This window comes from Phoxinus phoxinus, assembly GCF_949152265.1.
Source record: "Phoxinus phoxinus genome assembly, chromosome: 14".
Lineage (NCBI taxonomy): Eukaryota > Metazoa > Chordata > Actinopteri > Cypriniformes > Leuciscidae > Phoxinus > Phoxinus phoxinus.
In genome coordinates this window covers 4,107,961-4,123,787 of record NC_136889.1, presented here as the reverse complement: position 1 = coordinate 4,123,787, position 15,827 = coordinate 4,107,961, and the positions used below count along the sequence as shown (strand labels likewise).

Here is a 15,827-nt window from a genome sequence, read left to right as displayed (position 1 = left end):
TCTGCTGTCGCGCGCGGCCAGGCCAACTCTCCGTGAGACACAGCAGGGTTTCAATGCCAATGCCAAAGCCTGGAGAACAACAACCGCATTCATAAAGGTGCAAGATTTACAGTGCTTCGAATATAAACCCCATTCACTTCACCTGAGGTTCTGAGAGAACCTTTATTTTCCACAGGTCGGTTTTAAAACGTAGTGAGCTGCCTACCTAGACATCGTAGCCGCGTTTCCATTATCCTTCAAATTGCGCAAATTGAAAGTACGCCCAATGGAAACACGTAAATTTCGCAAAAACTCCCATTTATCACAAAAAACTTTTTACGCTCGCATGAGGAGATTTTTTCAGGCAATTCGAAAAATAAATATGCAGCAAAACTGCAATGGAAACAGATTTTGCGCATTTACAGTCACCTGACGTAGATGACGCGGTGTGTTTGGACAGAAGACGAGACAGAGTTCTTTATTAAATTCATAAAAGACAAAAGAATTACAGGAATACTGGATTCTAAACCTCAAAGAAATGCCAAAATCAAGACCTCGAGGCAGAAATGAGGGAGAAACACCCATAGATATACATAACAAAGGCTAGATTTCTTACGGCGGCGTCTCTAACGTCATCACTCGGCGGCCATCTTGTCACAGGCAAGCTTTCTGGCGGACTCTGTGTTTCCTGATGTACGGCGAGTGATCTGCATGAACACAAATACTCTTATCTCGCTGAAATCTTGACGGATTTACAAACGGTTGGTTCCTTACAAACGTTATTAACGTGGCTATAATTCTGGATGCTACATGTTGAAATATATAATATTATATTTCTTAATTATTCATAAGTATGCAGTGTCATAACTACATCTCTAACGTTTATAACAAACCAACCCGTTTGAAAATCGGTAGAAAATTGAGCAAGTTATGGTTATTTAAAAAGTACATGCACCATTAAAACACAATGTTACGAGTGAGCGAGCTGACTGTGACAAGATGGCCGCCAGGTGTGGACGTCGACCTCTATTGGCCAGCAGCGCGGACGAGACATCTAGCCTTTATTATGTATATTATCTATATATCTATGGAAACACCCAGAAAGTCCTCATGAGAGCCGCTCACAGTATTTCGTTGCCATTAATGATTGGATAGCACACATACGTCTCCTTCCATTAATAATAATGGGCAGTGCAGTGGCTCGGATATACATAAACCTACCAATGTCCGTTGCCATGATTTTTGGAATGACTTATCGCGAGAGGACATTTTTTTAGTCGCGTTTTAGCATAACATCGGTTAATGGAAACGGCGTCATTTCGCTATGGTTTTTTTGACGACATTTAGAGAGGAAAAAAAAAAAATCGCACGTTTATGAAACTTTGTCCTCGAACGCCCTGCCACTATTTCCGTGACTTACGGCATCTACGTCACCATGTTATAATGTGCATAATGTCTGCTACTTTGGGTAAGTGGTCAGAACAGTTGGGTAAGTGATTTGTACGGAGTCCCGCACATGGCATGCCGACACAAATATACATTTATTAAGAATTCGTCCCTCGTTTTAAGTAAATTGTGCGCATGATATAATAATTTGTTCCCTCTTTTACTAAACCATGCTCAATGCAGACGATAATACTTTGTTTCCTTGATTTAGTAAATCATGGGTATGTTGTAATAATGAATTATGATTAAATCAAAACAAGGGATTGAATTATTATATCATGCAAACAATTTGCTTAAAGGGACAGTTCACCCAAAAATGTAAATTCTGTCATCTTTTACTCACCCTCAAGTTGTCCACATATTATGGAATATATTCTTCAAAATATCTTCCTTTGTGTTCAGCAGAAGAAAGAAATTCATACAGGTTTGGAACAACTTGAGGGCAAGAAACTGATGACAGAATTTTCATTTTTGGGTGAACTTTCCCTTTAAAACAAGGGAATGAATGAGTAAAATCTGCTGACGTATTAAGTTGTGGGAATGATTTGTTAATTCGAGGCCACAATATAAATATTTTCTCCTGGATATCACGTGTCGTGTGGGGATCCATATGTACAGTGTATTGTTTATGTTACTCTGCATTACCTCGTAAATTGCCCCTTGAGGACAAATAATGTGTTTAAATTAAATTGTAGATTTGGCCATGTTGAGGAGACACTTTTTTATTTACTGCGAGTGTAAAAAACAATGGACTTCCAATACCGACACCATTGTTACATAGATACAATACTGTTTACAGCTGTTACATTTCTAACACATGATCTAAGCGGTTGACCAATCACAAAAGACTGGACCAGCTGACCAATCAGAGCAGACTGGGCTTTTTGGAAAGGAGGGCTTTAAAAAGACAGGAACTAAAACAGCGGTAAAAGTAAGAAGGTAAATAAGGGAGTGACGGGGTACGTGGAGAAGTCAAGAAAATGAAATTAGGAATTTATTAATTAATTAGAAAAAAATAGGATTAAAATAAAAAATGGTTTATATATTTATTAATATACATAAATAGGCATACATTTAACAACACATTACTATAGTGAGTAGAAAAGCAGATAATGTAACTTAACAGAAACTAATTTTTAGATTTACAAAAAAAAATTCAGTGTATAAATCTGGTGTTTATAAAAGACAGGGGCCTTTTAAATTTTAGGATGGGGGGGTCTGTGGCGTCTAAAAGATTGAAAAACTCTATATTAGCAGACCCCAAAAATAAAACTAGTAAATGATCATAATATGGGCAGTTGGGCACTATTATATAAAACGGCCGCCAGCGGACGAGCAAAAGCATCACGGTTGAAAGCAGATGAATTTTCCTGACAGAGCCAAAGGGAAGGCGGGCGTCCCACAGACCCCAGGCCTAATCCCTCAGAGAAAAGCCCTGCATTTAGGCCCTGGTACACTTAATCCAGGGCCCCTGTTCACAATACACTCCAGATCTTCCTCTGGCCACTGCGCTTCCGCTCAGGGCCCGTCCGGGTGCCATGAAAAACACAAAGAGAAGGAGAGTTTAGGAAACTACGACATGTGATGGTTTCAACGAATCAAACTTGAGCATGATTCACGTAAAGCTTCCATGCGATCGTCACTGTAGATCGAGCGATATAAAGAATATCTCATCCGGCTGCCAAACTAAACAAGATGCAAGTCAAAGGCACAAAAATCTAAAATAAAACCACAAAATTAGAAAGTTGACCCCTCCTGCCAGGATACGGCCCTCATACGAGTGTGTCAGTGCCAGCACAAACATGTATAAGAGCACGTACGTATCACACACACACACACACTGGTGGGCATTGTGAGTGTTTAGATGAAGCCCCCGCGTCGAGAGGAAAACAAGCCTCTCTGAACGGACAGATAAAGGAGGCCAGAGGAGAGATAATGTGCGTCTGTGCGCCGCGTTTATTCTCATGCACCAACGGCTGGAAGATTTCACATCCATGATTCAACCCAGATCTGAGATTTGATTAGATGGGAAGAAAGAAAAAAAAGAAATGGTACCACAGTGACAGAAGGTAATACTATGGTACTCACCAAGTCTGCATTTATTCGATCAAAAATACTGAAAAAATTGTGAAATATTATTACAATTCAAAATATCTGTTTCCTATGTGAATATATTGTAAAATGTAATTTATTCCTGTGTTGCAAAGCTGAATTTTCAGCATCATTACTCCAGTCGTCAGTGTCACACGATCCTTCAGAAATCAGTGTAATATGATGATTTGCTGCTCAAGAAACATTTATGATTAACAGTTTTGCTGCTTCATATTTTTGTGTGAATTGATTTAAAAAAAAATCCAGGATTCTTTCATTAAAAGAACTGCATTTCTTTGAAATAGAAATCGTTTGTAACATTATAAATGTATTTACTGACACTTTTATCAATTTAATGCACTTTCGGTACATAAAATTAATTAATTTAAAAAAATATAATAAAATAACACTCAAAAATAAGACCCAAAACTTTTAAACAGTGGTTCAGTGCTGTTCGAGTGCCACATTTATATCCCCAAGTATGTTTATAGAAATGCAAAGAATATCATGGTATTAGCATCATAATATAGTTTTTATGTTTAAACTGATACAGTATAAAACTTTAATCAAGACCGTTCAAATAACAGAAAGTCGTCTAAATAATCGGACTCATTGAACCCAGTGGCAGAATCATGAGCAGAGGTTACATTACATCCTCTCATCTCATTCCATGTTTACCGTTTTCCTTTTCTCCGCTTCCCTTTGGTTCATGTGGCCTATCCGCGCGGAAACCCAGCGGTTAATTCCATGAAACTTGAAGAGCGTCTAAGAGCAGAGAAAAATCTTCACCAGCGCCACAAAGCAACCAGTGTTTCTGTCCTGTGGTCGCCACTCGATGCTACCAAATTCAAGAGCATTTCTTCAAATGAAACTGTGCACTATGAGCTCAGTAGATGGGATTTACCAAAGTTTGAACATGCTTTAAACAATATCAGAGTTTACTTCTACTGAAATAAGCTATTATGCAGCATCAGAGTGGATTACGATCTCGGATGTGTCCCGAAACCTGAAAAATTATACCTTTGCAAGCAGTTTACAGAGGAATGAAGCCACGTCTGAATCCAGCGTCTGCATAAGATCCTTTCTACTCGTATGACTTCATGTGGTTCAGTTCAGACGGCAGCGTAGATATATCCTTCACCATCTTCAATATCCCACAATCCTGCAGGAACAAAGGCTTCTAAAGGAGCAAGTACATTTTAGCTGGTATAATTGAAATGAAATGGTAACCAGTTAATGAGATAATGTGACCGTGAGAGGCTGATGGGAGACTCCATGATTTAGGACTAACTAAATAATTGTGGCTCACAGCCCACTAAAACATATCATAGCCAAATCTTCTATACTGGTGAAGTGATGCCTGGTGTTTTTACAGTCCTGGCTCCAGGGTTCACACACACCGCACAGAGACACTAACACTGTGTGGCAGCGCCAACAGAGAACCGAGAGACTAGAAGAGAAAGAGAAAACACAGTTACAAAAGGCATGTAGACGACACACACCCACAGACAGCACGGTCCCAAAGCATGCTGGGAAAACGGCTTCCTCTGGCGAGCTTTAATGTGATTGACTTTATGTGACTTCCAGATTTAAGAGTGTACAGGATAGTCTACCTGGAAACAAAGTCATGTTTACGACAAACACTTCTGAAGAAAACTAATCACTCGACTCGACAACGTTCACCAGGTTAATGGCAACAAATATTAATATTACATTCTTATTTTTTTATATTCTATTTTATTTATTTGTTAAAGCACCGAGAGGAATGCCATCTAATTTCAGTGTATCCTCCTGTACAATGACAATAAATTATTCAATTCAAATCTTTTAATGACACTTTGTTGGAGAAAATAAACTAAATATTGACCAGTAGAACTAAACTACTATTCAAAAGTATGAGGTAAGATTTAATACTTTTATTCAGCAGGGACACATTAAATTGATCAAAAGTAGCAGTAAAGTCATTTAAAATGTTACAAAAGATTTCCATTTCAAATAAATCCTGTTCTTTTGAACTTTCCATTCATCAAAGACTACTGAAATAAATGTTTATTAAAACTGTTTTCAACATTGATAATAATCAGACATGTTTCTTAAGGATCATGTGACACAGAAGACTGGAGTAATGATGCTGAAAATTCAGCTTTGACAATTTTTTTTTTTTTTACTGTTTACTTTTTTGATTAAATAAATGGAGCCTTGGCGAGCAAGAGAACATACAAATCTGTAAAAATTACCAATACTTTTTTTTTTTGGGGGGGGGGGGGGGGGGGGATTAACAGAAATTCACAACACTGTCATGTAAAGACACCACGGGGCATTCAGTTATTTTTCCCCACACCAACCTATTATGGCAGTGTAAACTGATAGACCCGGCTTTAAAAACCGCATGTAAAAATGATTGGTCACTTTACATGTCAGTCATACAATCTATTCCTGTGAAAGTGGGCCGTTCTTGGACAGAAAATGCTGAGATAATCTCAACTTTTGACTATCGACTAAGAGTTATTCATGTGGCGATCCAAAGACAGAATGAACGGCATCAGATGTCAGGTGACTTTAATGTTTCCTCGATCTACAGCTGGCTCTCGCTCTTGGCTCGACACCAAGGCCAGCCACCCTTCTCAACAGAGCCAGTTCTGCCGGCAAAACACACCGACCCCGGCCAGACGCGCGTGAGTCAGCTCTGCATCAGCGTTCACACGCTAGTCTTTAGATCTGAGGAACGAGGACTGGAGTTCGGCCCAGAGAAGGTCACATACAGCTGCAGAGACGCTTTAGTGCTTCAATACAAACAAAAAATGGTATTTTGAGTCCCACAAATTTCAACAAATCGAGACCAAACCAGTTGTTATTGTATAATTTTTTTATTTTACTTGAAACAAAACAATAATATTAAAATAAAAGCACTCGAGTTATTACTTCAACTGAAAGACAAAGTGAGAAAAAGAAAAATCTGTTCCACAGGAAAATGAATCGATTCAACTATCCAGCAAAGCCGTCTGCTGTACAACTTACATTGTGTCATAGCACCTTTCTTTGAATGGTATTAGTTGCTTTAGAAGAATATAAATATCTGGAACATTACACACTTTGGGAAAGCAGTGATGATGTCACAAAAGGCCAAACGTTTCAGGGCAACCGCAGTCTAGAAATAGCATCCAGACATGACATATATTCAGAATTAGGGTGGCACATCATTTCTTGTTATATATAGCTAAGTAAGATGTGATTGGTGAGTTGTAAATGAGTAATACTCTGGGATACATCGTGAGACAACATATGTGCCTGGTCGTTGTGTGTTTGCGAGTGGGATTATTGCAAAGCGCTGCTGGCGAGATAATATAAAAGTAGAGTTCAAAGAGATTACGAAAGACAGGGCGAGTGAAGCAATCCACTGCAGTACAAAAAAAGGAAGCAAACTGTACACACAGATGGAGAAATTACTTCTGGAGGAGGAAAATGACAAAAGCAGACAAATATACAATCAGGGAGACAATAAACCGACAAGCGTACGAACACTTACATGTTTCGAAGGACAGACAGAGAGACAGACAGATGCTTGTAAGGTATAAAGAGGATCTAAGCTCTGTAGAGCAGAATTCTCTCTGCACACGACTGGCCCACCAGACTAGCGTATTGCTCCACTTCTTTCTCGTCGTTCGAACCCTTCCGCTTACGGGCGTAGGCCGCATAGGGCATCACTGTCCTCCTGTGGAGCACTAACGCCCGGCCCAGATCCTTCAGCGCAAGAGCATCGCCTACAGAAGAGGAGAAAGGAGAAAAGTTAGCCAAATGCTGAGAAACTAAGGTGCTGCAGGATCATTACAGATTAACAACTACCAATACCCAAAACACACTTACAACCATGTAGCATCACACAGGTAAGCACAATCAGATCCAAAGCACGCACATCCACAGCAAAGCAATATGTTGCGCAAATTGGGTGCTCATTTAATAAAAAAGGGTGAAAAAAAGGGTACGGTAAGCAACCACAACACCTCAGCTTTGATATTTTCACTTTTGCCTAAAAATATTGGCTAGGTATCTCACCAAGAGAGATGGTCCTCACTGCAGAACACAATATCCAGGGGGCGGAGTTGGATCCTTTCTTTCTTTCCTATTTCATTGTGCTGGTAATGCATTTTGCATGTATTTATGCAAGTCAGATGCGCTTGTGAAGTAACTTATGAGTATAAAATTAGTGCCGCTATAATTTAGTCAGTCACATAATTTCTACTTGATTTTGAACTTGATTTAATATTACTCAAATAAAAGTAGAAGTGCATACTTATTAATATACTTGTAAGTATTTGAAGTCAAAGTGCATGTGGACTACTGAGAGGGGTAAAGGATCAGCCAATCAAAGAATACGCTTCTTTTTAAGAGATATTTATTCTTGCATGTAACAAGGAACCAAAGGCTTTTCAGGGAAGGTGAAACGTAATCTTTTTTATTATTATTATTTTTGTTTATGTTTTGGAGTAAAATCAAACTTTTCTCTAAATTAAAAAATTCTAATAAAATACTTGGCTATTGCCCACCACTATACGTAATTAAAGGTGCACATTCACACAATGTACAAATTACAGAGTTTGTAACTATTTGAAACATTAAATGAAATCTGTTTTTAGCAAGTTTGTTTTTCCGTCAAAAGAATAACTAACTCTAGTTACGAGTCAATGCGGAAACGATAGAGCAACCACACGAGTTTTAAGGTGTTTTAAAGGTATGACGTGTTGGGAATCTGTCGACCAATCGAAATGCAGAGATCCAACTCCGCCCCCTGGATTTGGACCCAACTCCGCCCCCTGGATCTGGATCCAACTCCACCCCCTGGATATCGTGTACTGCAATGAGGTGCTACTGCACCAAGACACAAAGCTACGTGTCGACTGAAGCAACGTGTAGTTAAGTCACTGGGTGGAGGGATAAACGTCAGTGCACAAGGTCTTAACTCGACCTCAAAGGTTCACATGAGGGTCAGGTGCAGATTCCAACTAACAATTACCCAGGTATGATGATGAAAAAGGATCTCTCCACCCTTAGGCAACAACACCGGGTCAGCCAGGGTTACTACAGCTTGACCTCAATCGTCACAAACAGAGAAGCAGAATCGATCCAGAACCAGCGGCTCTGAGCACAGGAGAGCAGCCAGAGACGTGTAACAATGACTCCTTCAGTGAAGGAACAGCTTGGTCGGTTCTCATTTGTTTATAGGACTTCACTCCACTCCGGCAAGCCAAAATTCAGACACACATTGCGTATTCAGTCAAGGAGCCAACACCTTCCCCCATGAGCTGTTAAAACAAGAATTGCTGCAAAAAAAGAATGCAGTCATTTGTAGAAGCCTGAAAATGGCCCTCCAAGGCAGCGGGAGGTTAAAAAGGGGAGAATAAACTTTCTAGGCCAGGCTGACTAACCCACTTGAAGAATTACAACGTCAACTCAACGTCATTTTTAACTGAAAAAGCAAAGTTTTGAACGTTGCAATCATAGATACAAAGAATTTAGATATACATATATATATACAATACTCATATTAATTATGAATGAGAGAAAGTGCAACGTGCAATATGGTGGCATAAGCCCCGCCTTCTAAATAAAAGAGCCAATCGGCGATTGATGAAGTCATCGCGTCACTGCGGCTGATGTTAGAAGCTCTGCTGGTGAACATTAGCTGGACTAGCCCGAAAAATAAGCTTTTTTAATGCCATGTGAGCATAAGAAACAAAATCAGACTTCAGACTTCATTGGTGAATTCAAATATGAAATTTAATAATAAGTTTGGTGAGCAGCTTTGGAGAATTTGATAGGAGCTGTACTTGCGTGACTGAAAGAGCTGCCCGAGAGGAGTGAAAGAGATGGCCGGCGGCCGCTGACTGAAATGACTTTGATACGTGTACGTAGATGCCACATTCGACCGCTTCAGACATGTCTAGGAGTCCGCCATCTTGGAGTGATCAACATTTCAGATGCTGTCATCACTCAGAGTAAAAAAAACAATGAGTTTTCCAAGGATACTACAACATTGTGCAATATTTAAATTCCCAAAGAAATGGGATAATGTCACAGGTGAAAATGTGTTGGTTTGTTTTTGAATGTATTAACTCAATATTACAGGTTTCTAAACGATGGTAGCTTTGACCATTCCAATACGGCGGACAGCTTGCATATAGACAGCCGCTAATGAGGCATCTATGTGTATACATCTGGTAGTGCCATTAATTTATATAAAAGGCAGAAAGTGCTGAGAAAATAACAGAATATTGCAAATGCGCTTTGCCATAACAAAAAGTGACAGAAATATACAAACTATAGGCCACTAGCCTTAAACAGAGCTGGAGAAAGAGAAGAGAAAATAAACACAGGGATATGCAAAACTCCAGGCCAACAGTGACAGATGAGTAACAATATATTGCTCTAGCGATTCTTCTTAGTGAAAGTTATGATTGTTATTAACAGATCTGACACCAGCTCATGGCTCTCGCTCTGTGAAGCGCCTCATCTGGAAGCCAGCTGACAGAGATTTCATGGGGGATGCTGGGTAATGTAAATTAGTCCTCATCATTTCACACACATAGGGGGTTTAATTTACACCGTTCCCCTGTAACATATCCAGTAGAACCCATCCGCCACACAGGCACTGTTCAAACTTGGCTGGAGTTTTGTGGGAGATTGAGGGGTATGAGAAAAGAGAAGTGAAAGAAATGAAATGAAATATAAAACTTGAGCACAACTACAGAGCCCACACTGTTCTCTCATGCTGATAAAAAACTAGAGAACGCTGATGAAAAGACCTGCATATGTTGTGTTATTGATGCTGGTGTTCTTCCAGCATTTGTCCAGCACCAGAGCACCACTAACCAACATAAACCAGCCTGAAATAGTAGTAAAAAATTAGAATATTATGTAAGCCATAATCATCAAAATTATAACAAATAAAGGCTTCAAATATCTCACTGTGCATGTAATGAGTCTATATAATATATTAGTTTCACCTTTTAAGTTGAATTACTGAAATAAATGAACTTATGCACGATATTCACATTTTTCGAGATTCACCTCATATATGTATATGTATGTGTGTATATATATATATATATATATATATATATATATATATATATATATATATATATATATATATATATATATACTGTACGTCATCTGCAAACAAAACATGTCTCAATCACAGAGTCAGAATATTTGTATTATGTACATCTATTGTTTCATTGAAAATCTTTGTGCATCTTTCTTTCAAATAAATGAAATCATAAATTAATATATAATATTTTGTTGTCTGATGCTATGAAAATCAGACCTTTTTAAATTTCAAAATACATGTTGAGGTCTCTGTAGCTGAAGAGGCCTTACAAATGTATGAATATCTATATGTTCTGTATCTGATTTGTCCTGATCCTGGTCTGTAATGGAGAAAGATGCTGGCTAATCCAGACTGTAAGACGATAGCAGTGTGCAGACAGATAAAGCAGGACAAATCGAGTGCAAGGAAGACAGACAGCAAAAGAGTGAGCAAGAGAAAAAAAAGGGAGAGGAAAAAGAGAGGTAGCTGGCAGTCCATCATACTACATCCAATAAATTATGATAAATGAAGAGCAGACGAGACCCGTGAACAGCAAGTTCTGGACGTTCTCTCATAACCGTATGAAGTCCCTGCCTACACCCCCAAACCAAACACTGAGAGCTTTATTATTTCCACTCGAAAAGAAGAAAAAACATTCCCTGGAAAACCCCTTCAGGCGCTCAATACTCGGTTTCTGTCCCAGTAAGGTACTGCAAATACCCTGTTAGAGGAAAATGAAAGCTTACTTTAAACTTTTCTCCTGCATATCTTTATTTATTCATACAGTGGCACTTTTTTTTGCTTGCAAACTGTAGTTCTTTGAATAAAATAAGCTTTTAAGTTTAAAATTCAAGTGCAAGTCAAAATTCTAAATCAGCACAAATGTGAAACCTTGAATACAGAGCTAAGGGCTGTGGTCCTCCGGGGGAAACGGGTTGCGTAATACATTAGTATTTTAAAGAGACAACCCAAGTGAATATGTCTAAAATGCGGTAGAATGTGTGCTCAGTCAGCATGGTATTATGCAACTCAAGTGGACATACTTTACAAAGGAAAAAAATGCAGAGGTACCCAGTGGGTGAGGTCATCTATACTAAATGAGACCTAGTGTAACGCTAAAGATCCCAGTCGCTAGTGCGCCTCTTGAGATCGGGGGAGTGAGGTTTATCTGCATAGCTCTCACTAGCTATGAATCTACAGCAAGAGAATCTGGATTTAACACAATTTCATGAGATTAGGTATTGGAATATAATACAGAGAACACACATTTCTATATTGTTGTCTTCACTGGCTGCATACAAAAACAAACATAGCACAAGAAGAGTAGTCCGATTCATGAACAAATGACTATGTGCGATGATTTTAAAGGGGGGGTAAAATACTTAGTTTCAGTCAATCTCATGTTAATCTTGAGTACCTATAGAGTAATAGTGTGTCCTTCATATCTCCAAAAAGTCTTTAGTTTCATCATATTTATAAAATAAAAATACAGCTTTCCGATTCTATCCGGAAAAAGCCGAGGTCCTTGATTCTGGGCGTGGGCGGAGCTATAGAGTCAAGCGGGAGCGCGTGATACCGTTGTACTTACATGAATGGGGTGTTTTATCACTGGGACCGCGCCAGGTTTTAATTGCAACCAGTTTGCAAATCCAGCGACGGCCTGGGCCTTGTTAATAAAACATTCGTCACTGAAATGACCAGAACACAAAACCGCACTTGCCACACTCCTTTGCTGTCCCGGAAATACAAACTGCATCCACTGTTCCAGTAACACTGGGTTCTTTGGGAAGCTGAACAAGGTAAACTTCCCTCCCTCACATCCCAAAACACACTTTTTTGGAGACATTCTTGACATCAACCATTCCTATTTAGCGCTGATGATGATGATTTCCGGTAGTAGCGCGTCGATGAGCGCGGTCTTTCTCTCATCTGGTCGACGTGTGCGTGAACGCGCTTTTCCGAGAGCAATGCTCATATAAGCAGTTCCACTCTGGTCTACGTCATTAGATCTACCATAGAAAAAAAACAGCCGAAACGTGTTGCAACCCGGAAGTATGATTTTTAGCACAGAAATTCTCTGTTATTCGTTCAAAATAACTTTTCAAACTTTGGCCATTATTAGCATGAGAATCCATCTCTTTAACACTGTAAACAACTCTGAATACATGAAACACCATTGTACCCCCCCTTTAATGAATAGGGATGTTCGCCGGAGTCAAATGTGACGTCACGATATGGGCGTGGTCGCGAACTGGTTGGCAGAAAGAACCAAAACATGTCGTAGACTCGCAGCAGTCTACCTGTGTTTTGTCAGCATATGCTAATTATTTGTCCGAAGAACCAAAAAAGAGATATAAGGTTAAGCTTTTATATAACCAGGGTTCATGTTCTCTGCCTGATCAATATCACCTGAGTGAGAATTGGAGCAAAAGCCCGGACACATGGCCAGATTTGACATTCGGCGACATCTATCTGTATCTCATCGACACGCCATCTATGTTTACCAGAGAGTCGATGAAGGCGTACAAATCTTTAGATGCCTATAAATTAAGTAATAATTACGAATATTACTTGTTGTAACTAAGGATAACTGGTAAATATGTTACAACTAGAGTAAAAATACAGGTGTAATTTATCCATGGGCTATATTCAAAATTATCTTACCTCTGATATATAACATTGGTTAACATATACGTAAAATGTATGAATGAAAATACAATAATTTGCCATCAATTTATAAGGGTATGTCAGTGTTATTATACTTCCATTGCTCAGTCACAGCATGCACAAAAAGTTATGTAAACAAACACTTTGACACGTCTTCCGCGGTATTTTGTACAGTTATTCATTCATTAATTAACCCATCAATGCGATAGAACCTACTAGTAACATTTATTTACAAAATTAGTTTTAATTTTTAACGCAAAATGTAGGTAGCAGACGTGATCGTGGTCCGCTGGCTCCCATTGTTTTCCGCTGGGTATAGACGCCTAATTGCAGAAATTCAAAGCTTTCTTTCTTGATTCAGGCTGTTTAGGTACACGATAGAAGCTCTTGGGGTTATTACTCTTATCGAACCTGTTAACACAGCCGATCACAAAGCACGATACAACCATTTTCTTCTGTGTTTGCGCTGCGCTTTAAGCGGTCATTACTTTTCTTCGGCCAACCAGAGCGCGTCGTGACGTCACGGCGAACATCCCTATAACCAATAACCAATACACTTTTTAAAAATTTATTTACATGTAAACAATGTGGTTCTGTATACTGGTGTAATTTTTTTTTAAATTTAGCAAAGACAAAAGACTAATTTAAAGGAAAGTAAAAGAAAATGAAAACGGTGTCGAGATATAAAACAGCAATAAACAGTTCAGAATGAAAGCTTTTAGCTGTTCAATTAAGCACAACAATAACACTGTACAGAGCCGTCACGACAGTTGGGCTCTTTTCAGTCGGACAATCCAAACATCCGCTCTGTATATAAACACTCCTTCCCCCGACCCGTTCTTACTCCATTCATCCATCCTTTGACTCGATTAACACTCCTGTCAAGCGGCATCAGACTTTCTCAATCAGCCGCACCGGAGGTTCACTGACACGCTGCTTTAGGGCCAGATCTATCCCGGGGTCAGAGGTCAAAGGTGATAGATCGGACTTTCTCTGGAATGAGAGTCGGGCTGACACCCCGGCACACTCCTTGAAGAGACAGAGGAGGAGGTCTGGAGCAACTGCAGAAGTTTAACTACACAACTATGTTTTTGGAACATACTTACACTATTTACAGGTGAAACTCGAAACATTTTAATATCGTGCAAAAGTTAATTTCAGTAATTCAACTTAAAAGTTGAAACTAATATATTATATAGACTCAAAGTGAGATATTTCAAGCCTTTATTTGTTATAATTTTGATGATTATGACTTACAGCTTATGAAAACCCCAAATTCAAAATTAGAATATTGTTAAAAGGTTCTCATAAGTTGTAAGTCATAATCATCAAAATTATAACAAATAAAGGATTGAAATATCTCACTTTGCATGTAATGAGTCTATATAATATATTAGTTTCACCTTTTAAGTTGAATTATTGAAATGAACTTTTGCACGATATTCAAATTTTTCGAGTCTCACCTGTATGTTTACTTACATTTTTATGTGCATATATGTACCGTATCTTTAACTACACATTATATTAATATCCACTCATTTAATGAGTAACATTAATTCAGTAACCGCTCTGACAGATTCAGCAAATCATTCGTTAGACTGATTCACACTGACAGCTTTGTGTGTTGGCAGCGAATACAAAACAATAAAAAAAACATTTTTTTTCCTCATAACATTTAATTCAGCCCTCAAACTCACAGATCACATGATTTAGTTTATTTTGCCATGGCGCCGTGGATTTAGCCTAGACTATCAGTCCTAAAGATCGAATTTGAAAAACAAATCTGTTGAATGTAGCAATGTAAAGTAAACAAGCCAAAAAGCCAAACACTTTCACAACAGTTTTGTGGCGCTCATCTCGTAAATATAATTATTCTAAAATGACTTGAATCCTGTTGGTCAGGAGAAGCTCATGAGGTCAGTTTGGTACTCGGTCACTGGATGTTGCCAGAAAAACACAACAGCCTCACAGTCAGATTGAAGAGTTCAACAGTGTGAGAGTAAACGTGCTCCACAAGCACCTCATTAAAACGAGCTTCCTCCTCTGGATTGATCATTCATTGCCATGACTCTGTAGTGTCTGGCAGAATGTTTTTGTTTCAACTCTGAACTCACACACCTAATTTAATCAATCAATCAAGTCTGTTAGTTCAGTACAAATATACATTATGTCAGATAGGTCACCAGTACTATAATCACATATAACTACAACGAGAAGAACTAGTCTGAACCGCAAACCATGTGTTTTTTCATTTTGTAGATGACAATGAAAAATTCAAGTAACAGTTGACCGGAAAATGCAAATTGATTTAAAATCTTTTGAGGGAAAAAAGGGGAAAGAATTGAAAACAAATCCGTTTGAATTTTTTTTTTAAATCATTGTAATTCTTATGAGACAATGTTTAGTGCCAATAGCTAAGTTTCCATCAACTTGTCAATCGAATTATCTGAAGTTCGGTAAAAAAACCTCATGCAAATAAAGCTGGTGAAAGTGTGTTTCCATCTAACGGCTTTAAAGCGAATAAATACCTGTGCGTAATGACGTCATATGCTGTTTT

General features: G+C 38.6%; 1 protein-coding gene across 6 annotated transcripts in view; it reads right to left on the bottom strand.

Moving 5' to 3' along the window:
* Window positions 1-5,788: 5,788 nt before the first annotated feature.
* The window catches only part of ate1 (arginyltransferase 1), a 102,453-nt gene continuing 92,414 nt past the window's right edge, over window positions 5,789-15,827 (bottom strand). For all 6 annotated transcript variants that reach the window (XM_079635618.1, XM_079635620.1, XM_079635619.1 and 3 more), the window contains one exon: window positions 5,789-7,277. In XM_079635618.1, coding sequence (XP_079491744.1) covers window positions 7,099-7,277 — 179 coding nt within the window. In that variant the 3' untranslated portion in view covers window positions 5,789-7,098. The remainder of the gene's footprint in view (window positions 7,278-15,827) is intronic.